The following is a 10,801-nucleotide window of genomic DNA, read 5'->3' on the forward strand; positions in this document are numbered from 1 at the left end:
TTAACAATAGTGAGCTCTTGAAGACCTAACTTGATCATATCAATCCCGTGCCTAAAATTTTTCATTATTTCCTGTGCTTTCAACTAGGTTCCAGAACTCTGACTTGATGTTCAAAGCCCCTCAAATTAGTTCTTTTAGCTGTTTCTTCAGGCTTATGCCTCCCAGTCTCTGACATGCACCTTATACTTAGGACATGCTCACCTACCTGTAGGTCCCACGAGTGTACCATATACTGTTGTAGCTATGCCTGGGGTGAAATCATCTCCTTTCTTTTCTTTTTGATGCATTTTTCAAGGCTTATCTCAAGTATCATGTCTCCAGATGCCTTCTCTAACTTGCCCAGTGGCCCTTTGTGTGTGTGTTCTCATAGCAACCTATACATCCCTATTTCTATCTGAAATGCATTTTGAGAATTTAAAATAAAATTTTCTTTAATTAAATAAATATGACCTCAGCAGCTGATTCTCATTAGCATTCACCTTCCATAATTATAGCCAAGGTAAAGGCCAGTAATATATTATAATGCTTAATTTTCTGAAGTTTTACAGGTCTGGCGTTTATAAGTAATCTAAAATCCAATCTAAATTTCACTTGACTTCAATATAGGCTTTGTGAGCAAGTACAAGTTTCCAAGTCCTCCCCCGCATATTGCTGGATTATTTCCCCCTCTTTAGAGCCTGGTTTTATTTAAAGTACTTACACTTGTTGTATACCATGCACTAAACTCATTTCTCTGTAAAATTTCTCAGTGTTTCCGATTCTAAGTTTTTGTTTTATAGGGTACATAGGGAAATAATAGTTCTTTTAGCTTCATCATTAATTTCACTAAGAAAAAAAATATTAATTGCAGTAGTTACAAATTAGACTCAGATATAAATAAGCCCCACGCAGGGCTTATAGTCTTTTCTTGTTTGTTTGTTTTTGTTTTGTTGACACCTGGTCAGTATGGGCGTCTGAACCCTTGACCTTGGTGTTCTAATATAAATAAGCCCCACGCAGGGCTTATAGTCTTTTCTTGTTTGTTTGTTTTTGTTTTGTTGGCACCTGGTCAGTATGGGCGTCTGAACCCTTGACCTTGGTGTTCATAGTCTTTTTGATATTGAATAGTATGCATATTGCTTACAATTAAAAAACAAAATCTTTTAAAGTCTCTTTATAGAATGCATGAATCTTTGTTTCTTAACATTCTTTGTGATTTTATTTATATAAAATTTTAGAACAGGGGTAATAAATTAATAATGGAAGAGAGCAAAGCAGGTCAGTGACTGCCTGGAGGTGGGATTGAGAGGCAATAACAGAATGCATGATTCTTTAGCTTCAACTCATTCTGCTCAGTTTGATCTTTCTTAGCACTTCATTTTTTTCATTTATCCAACACATATTTATTGAGTACTGTAGTGTGCTCCGCTCTCTGCTAAGCATAAGAGAAAAAAACCTTGAGCAAAATTAGACCCACAGATCTTACAGAGTAATGGGAAAGAAAGGCAATATTAAATGCATCAGACAAATAGATTTAAATTACAGTACTGGGCTCAGTTGGTTTGAGTGTGGTTAGCTCAGTTAGCTCAGTTGGTTAGAGTGTGGTACTGATAAAGGTTTATAAAAGCAACATTTAATTTTGTGGTAAAGATAACGGAGAGCAGAGATTGAAAGAAGAGTGGGCATTCAGTAGGGTAAGTTTATTTTGAGCCCAGGCCCTGTGGCAGCATAGGCCATGTGGAAGGAGGAAGCACAGTAAGTTCATGAAATTAACAGAAGGCTGGGTGGAGAGAGCAGAGAAAGTGAAACAGGAAGAGTCTGGAGGGCTAGATCAGTGAATGAACACTCTGGCTCTTGTAGGTCTCTTTAGGACTTTATGTTAAGAGCAATGAGTTTATTTTAAGGGCCACAGAAGTAGAGAAGGACTGAGATTGCATTTGCATTTCAAAGCTTTCATCCGGTTACATTGAAGTGAAATGATTTTTGAGTCTTTCCTAAATCTTGGTGGAAGAAATAGTAGTTGAACCTGGGATGGTAGCTGGCTGGAGAGAAAGGGGATGAATAGATTGACTGGAGAAATTTGGGGGAGAACTATGGAACAGAAAGGGAGATGTTAAGAAAAACTGGTTTATATTTTGCCTTATTCATTAAGATTGGAATGATTCGAATACTAGATGAGAGCAAGCTTTGGGACTCAATTAAGTGAAGCCTTGGGCTGTTGAATTTGAGATATCTTTGAGAAATTTACATATTTACTCTATACATAGCAGCAATAAGATGGGAATATTAAAAAATATGAAACATGATCCCTATATTGGAGATTATAATCTTATCAGAAAAACTAAGGTACAGACACAGGAAATATTTAAATGACATGTACTCAGGGCATTATTTATTAAGTAATATATAAAATCCAAAATGCAGACCCTCACTCAATATTCTTTCCCATTTAATATTATATTTAATTTTTTATACTCAATTATTTAACATTTTATCTTTGAAGTCTATTAAAATATTCATATAATTATTAGTTACTAGTAACAAAATTAATTTATTAGTAAAAGCTCTTTGGAAAGTATATATACATAAGATATAAAATTCTATATAGAGAACAGTTTCGTTATACTTGAATATAAATGTTCATAAGTACATAGCATATGTTTTGTTAAAGTGTTGATTAATGTTAGTTAAAAAGCAGATTCCAGGAAGCCATGCCATTACTTGTAATACTCAGGAAGCTGTTAAACAGTTCTCTAACACATTCCTCTGCAAAAACAGACACATGCATGGAATAAACAGACAGTGTAATGGGTTCTGAAAGGATTCGTAGACAAGGGATTTGAAGAGCAGACAGGATTTGTACAAGCAAAGTTTAAGCAAGAGTGCTTTCTAAGTGGAGGGTCAAAAGGATTCAGGAATTGGAAGGTGTACTGAAGGTGGACACCAGAAGGATTAGCTGGTAAATAGGGTAGGAAGTGTAGGTCAATATTATGCAGTGTTTAAAGAGTAGTGTTAAAGCCTATGCTTTTGAAATAAGACTTTTACCTCTTTTCAAGTGATGTATGAAGATATTTTGTCAATTCTCCTGCAGGCTCCCGTCTTCGTCAGGAAGATTTTCCACCTCGCATTGTTGAACACCCTTCAGACCTAATTGTCTCAAAAGGAGAACCCGCAACTTTGAACTGTAAAGCTGAAGGCCGCCCCACACCCACTATTGAATGGTACAAAGGTGGGGAGAGAGTGGAGACAGACAAAGATGACCCTCGCTCACACCGAATGTTGCTGCCAAGTGGATCTTTATTTTTCTTACGTATAGTACATGGACGAAAAAGCAGACCTGATGAAGGGGTCTACATCTGTGTAGCAAGGAATTACCTTGGAGAGGCCGTGAGCCACAACGCATCGCTGGAGGTAGCCAGTAAGTGAAATGGGCTTCCTGGGTTTGGGGGGGATCGTGGCAGGGTGCGATCATTTGTCTTGATAATGGCAATAAAAAAATCGAATCTGTTCACAGGCTTTACTTTGAGACAATCTCTACCTTTACATATGAATACAATCTACTATTTGAATTTTCTGTATTTCTCATCCTAGTTGGTTAGTCAAGCTAAATTGGGATTTCCCCATAGTTGTTGAACTATTTGGTTTTTGATTTGGAGCTGTTTTTTGTTGAACATTTTCACTGACATTGTTTTATTTCTCTCATTTGTTGCTTTTAAATATATTGAATATAAGAATTTGTCTGTAAATAAAAAAATGTGGAATATTTTAAATTTCTCTTCCTCAGGAGAAATATTTTCAACTGACAGTATAATGTATGGTTTTAAACTGTTTCTAATTCTTAGAAATATATTTTACTTCTGTTAAAGCTATATCCAGAAAAGTGTATGTATATGTATCATACTTTATTATTATGCTTGATTTCATGATACTTTTGTTATACTTCATACTTGGCTACTATATTGTGCCCTGGGAGGAAATCAGGTGTATGTAACCATCAAGTAGTTGATGGTTCAGTTTTATTTACGCGAACACCAAATGTTACTCAATTGAAATTATCTCAAGAAGGATATGTTGACTAATGATTAAATTGTTATTTCCAGAGTCTAATTGTGTACTGTATTTGAATAATTGGACTTCTCTTATTTTCTATCCACCTACAAGAGGTAGCCAAAGAGTTTCATTCCCTTTAAAGAATGCTGCTCTATATACATGACAAAAGTTGAGAATTGCGTAGGGACTAGAGAGACAAATGAAATTTAGATTAAATTTACTTGTTTAATTATATAATACATGAAAACTATATGCATAACTATGTATATATTCATATATGGTGTTTCTCCAAGATGATTAACATTTCGATATAATTTATGACCAAAATTTAATTATATAATCAGTTTTCATATCTCCAACATTAAACTAGAACTTGAATATGTAAAATCATAAATAATAATAAAATTAAAGTGGAAAGGAATTTAGAGACAAATTATTCCAACTCAACTGTATTATTAATGTGGAATCAGCCCCAGAGAATTTAAATAATTTGATCACCTTCACCGAACCACATAAATGGCAAAGATGTTTTATTAATGTGGAATCAGCCCCAGAGAATTTAAATAATTTGATCACCTTCACCGAACCACATAGTACTTCAGTTGACACAAAATGCCAAAGATGTTTAATATGAGCATAAGATATAATTAGATAAAATAAAAAATTAAAGTAACCATTTTAAGCTATTTCAAAACTAGACATTCATATTTTTTAAACGTTTACTTGAAACCCAGGTTTATATTTCTCTATTTATGGTTAACTGATAATGAACTTATTGTCTTTCTCTTATTGCCTTGTTTCTCAGCGAAGGTCTTACCAGTAAATCAGTGAGGTGTATGAGAGCTATAATCACAACAGAAGGCTATTTTGCTTTTGCTTTTTTTTTTAAGCCCAACTTTAAATGTAGCCTAAGCGAAGAAGTTTAAACATACGACTTATTTATAAAAGAATATATATGCTTTGATAAAGTCATCTCTCAAAGTTATGATATTAGCACCTTTGTAACTTTTGACACATTTATGTTTAATGATAATTATTCCCGGTGAAGATAAAATTATGTTAGCATTTATTCCCGGTGAAGATAAAATTATGTTAAACAAATTTAGAGAATCAAGAAAGATGATATAGATAACATAGGCCAGCTCTTATTTTTGGTAGGTAAGAAACTGAAGACTACAGGGAAAAAGGGAGGGAGTGTTCTCGTAATTATAATTACTGATAAATGAAGTGTGTACCGACTTTGATGTTTTGAAATATCAAAGATCATCTTGTGCTCTACTTGCATTCTTATCGTTGTCAGAATTTAAATTAAAAACAAAACAAAACAAAAAAAAAACTTGAATAGAAGGTCTAAATGCTTACCTTCTAGATCTTCCTTTTTCAAAACATCTCTAGTTTTACCCTGGATGATAAAGGTACCTTTAGTGCACTGGGATTTACAGAGCTGTCTTTTCTAATCTGTCTTTTTTTAGAGGTACTATTATTTTCCAGTTAAGTTCTCTTTCTAAGCCGGACATTCCATTACCTTGAGAGGCCATTATAGGAACAGCTTTCCGATCTTAGTCAACAAATATACAATTATAGAGTTGAAAACAGACATAAGATCATTATATCACTTTTGCCAGAAAAATATTCAAATACAGAGCCCCTTAATTTATAATTCACAATCTTAGCATGATGTTCATCATTATCAAAACGTTTTCAAGCTCCAGAGAAAAATAGAATATTATAATTTACCAGATAAAATTTAATATAAGCACTTCAAAATACTTTAACATTGAATAACAATTCATATACTTGTAAAGGGAGAAATGTATAGATTATCAAATGCAGTTTGATATTAATAAGGATAATTTGATAATATGGGTTCTTAATAACGATATAACGATAATAATAATTATTTGAAATCCTGAAAAAGTTTAAGTAGAATTTGCTTTGAATAATTTTTTTTTTTTTGGTGACTGGTCAGTAGGGAGAACCTAACCGTTGACCTTGGCGTTATAACACTGCACCCTAACCAACTGAACTAACCGGCCAGCCTGCTCTAAATAATTATACTAGTTTAATTGCAGTGACTAAAAGCGTGTTTTTACCTGAACAAATTGTATGATTTGGACATAGCACATATAAGTTTACGGAAAAATTAAGTACTCTGCAGTTTAAAAGAGTTTTGTGTGTTTAAAAAGTTTGGAAACTGTTATTTAGTAAACTCGTGCTTCAGTGTACTACAAATGGATATGTAGTAATTTAGTTCACTGTATTTCAGGTATTTATTTTAGGCAAGGGGTGCTTCTCGTTTACCGTTTTTAAGATGCTTGTGTCTGAAAACCAAAGCCTGCCTTTTGTATGCTATGTAAATAAACAGGGTGGGGTGAGGGGGGCATGGGCCCTATTTGTTGTAAGTTAAACCTGTAAAAATAGTTATAGTTTGGTTTTTATTTTTTCCTGGAGAATATTACTACCTTTTTTTGTTTGTTTGTTTTCTTAGTTTATGTACCAAAAGTTCAATAAGAATTATTCTTATTCTCCACAAGACTCAGACACAGGAAGACAAAGATTGCATCTAATTTCTTGGTGAAGCTGTAGCCCCAAGTAATAAGATTAACAAAAGTGTCTTGAGGCAACCCAGGTTTCACAGCATGGTTGTTGGTAATGCTTTTAAAAACATTTATCTGTGTTTTATTTGCCTTTAAACCAAGTTTTGCAGCTGTAACAACAACTGGATTCCTTGATTCTTAACAATTGTCAATCTCTCAAATATTAAAAAAAATAAAATAAAATCAAAAAAATGATATGGAATGACATTTAAAACTTTTATTTGAATTGAAATAATGTACCAAAGGATTGAATTTATCGGCTATCTCTAGGATTATTTACTTTTATTTTCATTTACTTCCCAGTTATAACTAGGCTATGCCACAGTGTGGTGTGTTGGCTGACCCTTTGGTACTGATCCTCACCATATGGTAAAAACTGTATTCCTTGTTCTTGAAAACTCAGTTTTGATGCAGTCAAACTTATCTCAAACAGTTATAAAGTCTGAAAATTGGAGTGCTAAGAAATATATAGTAGTCTTTATTTCTAAAGTTTTCACTTGGAATTTTTGGACATTTGTTTTTGTAAAGGAACAAATTTTTAATCACAGATGTGTTTTTTAAATGTATTTTTCAATTATTGTTTTTCTTTGCAAACCAAGAATGACATATCTTGATGCAGACATTGAATTATGTAATTCAGAAGACATTGCTGTTTCTAAGGCTTAAGAAAACTCATTATTTGTCTAATTCGGTTTCGAACCCAGCTTTCCAAAAATGTCTTGCAAGCAGTATTTTCTTGCTTATTTTGGATTAGTTCTATCTGAGAGTCTATGAAGTGTTTAGGAAAATATTTTATGGGTCTATTCTCTGACACCCAACATCACTGATTATTAAATTTGGAACTCCATGTTTTGCTTGGCACAAAATGATAGCACAGTTCTTTAACACAACTTATATTTAATACATCATTTGATTGTGGACAATTACATTGAATTTTAAGGAAAATTAATTTGGACCTTGACCCTCACTCATGCTTTCCATTGCAGAACATGCCTCTCTACATCATCTGCTAAGCAGTGCACAGTCAGCATATGGCTATTTGTTTCCTATTTAAGCTGTTTCCTCCTGAGGAAGAGAAATTCCCTTCAGACCAGGCAGACATCTGCTGGCTATCTTAGCAGCAAAACCATAGAAGAACTATCTTGCTTGAAAAAAAAAAATCATTTTGTTAATTAACCTAAGATTAATCTAGATTTTGTTAACTGGAGTGCTTTATAATGGTCATTACTATGAGGGAAAATGTATTTTGAGGGAATATTTTCCTACTGCTTTCAATGCATTCTGATCTTTTGTTGTTATTTTTAAATCATGCTTATTAAAGTGACTTAGAATTTGATTTGTCCAATTTTCTTTATTTAGATAAAATGAGAAAGTGAACTGATCGTGTATGCTAGGTAGCCATGGTTTAGCTATGTACAACAGAATATGTTTTCAAAATCTAGTCCACGGAAGAGGTGGAAATAGAATATGCCAAAAAGTCTATCAGGCAACAATGTGTGTGTGTGTGTGTGTGTGTGTGTGTGTGTGTCTGTGTGTGTGTGTGTGTGTGTGTGTGTGTGTGTGTGTGTGTGTGTATCATCAGGACAGAATTAGAGAAGGGAAGATTTGTTCGATATCACAGCAGATCAGTGATGGAATGAAGACTAGAACTCGAGTACTCCCCTTTTGAGCCTGAGATAAATGAGAATTCTTGAGTTCTGTGATGTCAGCTCCAAAGCCTAGAACCAACTCCTTGGTGAAACTAGATGGTCTTTGGTGTAGGCAGACAAGCCATATATAAAAATGTGCACACACACGCACGCGTCCGCGCACACACACATATATCGTTCCCCCATAGACTTTTTATCTTTGAAAGTGAACTAGCCTTACGTTGTGTGTCTTAAAATATTCCTTGTTTCCTCTACTTCATTTATGCTATTTTTAAGAAAACACTTGCCATTTCAAATACTTTGACCAGATTCTAAAACATTTTTATGTTACATCTTATTCTTCTTTTCAGTATTCAAAGGAAGAATGTTAAAGGATCGTTTAGTTTAATGATTTTAAAATATCTTACAACTTTCTTGTACAGTTAATTTTTAAATGCACTGTCTTTTTTAAAAAATAGATTTGTGATTAAATGCAATAATGCATGTAAATTATGTACATGACCAGCACATAGTTATAATTCATAAGTCTAATTGTTATTGCCGCTGTTCTTATTACTTCTTTCTCTTTACTTCCGTTATGGTCAGACATTAGAGAATCGAAGGATTATTTATACAAAACCTCTTATCTGAACCCCCCTTCCGTTATGGTCAGACATTAGAGAATCGAAGGATTATTTATACAAAACCTCTTATCTGAAGGGGATCTGGATGCTTCTGACCTCAAAAATGGGGTCAGCTCTGATTCCATTTTGAATTTGAAAATGTTTGCCAATATACTAAAATTTAAATGAAATGTTTCAGTGATTAAATTTTCTTGAATTAATTTCTGATTAAGTAAAGACCGTGTTGAATATACTAAATTCCATCTTGAATTGAAATTGATGGCGTGGGAAATTCACCCTTACTGTTGGATCCTCATTGATGATGCAATACGTACAAATAGTATGGCCTCAAATCATATTTTGTTTCAGGGACAAATGAACAAATTCATTTGTAAAACTTTTATAGTCAGGATAACATTCAAATTTTCTTTTTAAATTTATATATTTGTTCACTTAAATGAAGAAGTAATATTGGTAAGTTCCAGGACATGATTATATTCATATTTGCTGAAGACTTGAGTTCTTACCATCAGTCAGAATATATTCTTTTTTTGCTGCCTTTTATAACAATATTTTTGGATTTTTATTAGGTTTATGGTTATTTTATCATCTTAAATGACTGAGAAATAAAAATCAAAAAAGTGAGGAAAAATGAAATCTCAATAATGTAAGTTTGTAAGTATATAAGTAAGTGTATAAGTCCATCAGACTACTTGTCACATCCAGGTATCAAGTTTAAATAATTAAGTGTAGACATATTATCCCTTCAAGTAAATATTGTGTAATTTCTGTATTTGTTGGGAAAATTAAGAGTGGTGTTCTTTGGAAACCATGTTAAAGGAAAAGACAGTTGTGATTTTCTTTTGAAAGCACATAAAAACTGTCTTTTACATTTTGGGGTTTTGCCTTCCAAAGAGTAGTTAGTATAAAATATAAAAGCAGAAGCTCATATTTCATAATGTGTGTGAGAGATGACAGTGGCAATGAGCATAAAGAAAAGGTTTGAGTTGCAACAGGTATTTCAGCAGAAAAGGACAGAGTTTACTGACATTTGAGTGTGAGTATTAGAGGAGATGGCTGTGTCAGAGAATGTATTATTCATTCTGGCAATAAATAACCATCAGCTTATATTCAGTCTAGAAACTACTCTTAGTTAAACAATTAGATTATAGTCTCAAATATACATTCAGTTGACTTCTTGACTTAGGTAAACTTTTACTGTTTTTCTTCACCTCACATAATTATATATTAATCTGTAACATGTTTCTAGAAAGATCCTAGAGTGAGGGCACATGATATATTTTCTTTACTCCCAATCACAGGTTAAAGAAGGTGATTATTAAGCTTAAAGAGATCATTCCTATAAATAACTTCCAAAAATGTACTTTATTTTCTGAATACAGACATTCTACATGTTTATTATAGAATACTTTTAAAACACATAAATGCTCTTATAATCCCACAACACAGAGGTAACTATATTGATGTTTTGGTGGTTATTCTTCTAATTTATTTATTTATTTTTTGACCGGTAAGGGGATCGCAACCCTCAGCATGGTGTTGTCTGCACCACACTCAGCCAGTGAGCCCACCGGCCATCCCTATATAGGATCCGAACCCGTGGCCTAGGCTCTACCAGCACTGCACTCTCCTGAGTGCGCCACAGGGCCGGCCCTCTAATATTATTTTCTTATATATTAGGCACAGTATGATTCTATAAGCAGATGTTCTCTATGGAAAGTTATCTACTGTTCAATTAATATTCAATCTTTTCTTACATCACCATAGGAGGCATTGCATATGTTGTAACACATAGTCAGCTATGTAAAAAGATGAAATGGAAAAGTTTAGTTCCCTAGATTAGATGCTACAAAACATCTGCCATTTCTTGAATATTGCTAGACACTCTATCGTACAACAATCC

General features: G+C 33.4%; 1 protein-coding gene across 1 annotated transcript in view; it reads left to right on the forward strand.

The window, feature by feature from the left end:
* Positions 1 to 10,801, forward strand: part of ROBO1 (roundabout, axon guidance receptor, homolog 1 (Drosophila)) — a 415,298-nt gene that overhangs the window by 75,792 nt on the left and 328,705 nt on the right. Inside the window, exon 2 of the mRNA XM_008574166.1 lies at positions 3,071 to 3,397. Within this exon, the coding sequence (XP_008572388.1) occupies positions 3,071 to 3,397 (327 nt within the window). The remainder of the gene's footprint in view (positions 1 to 3,070; positions 3,398 to 10,801) is intronic.

Source organism: Galeopterus variegatus, unplaced genomic scaffold (assembly GCF_000696425.1).
Source record: "Galeopterus variegatus unplaced genomic scaffold, G_variegatus-3.0.2 Scaffold1006, whole genome shotgun sequence".
Classification (NCBI taxonomy): domain Eukaryota; kingdom Metazoa; phylum Chordata; class Mammalia; order Dermoptera; family Cynocephalidae; genus Galeopterus; species Galeopterus variegatus.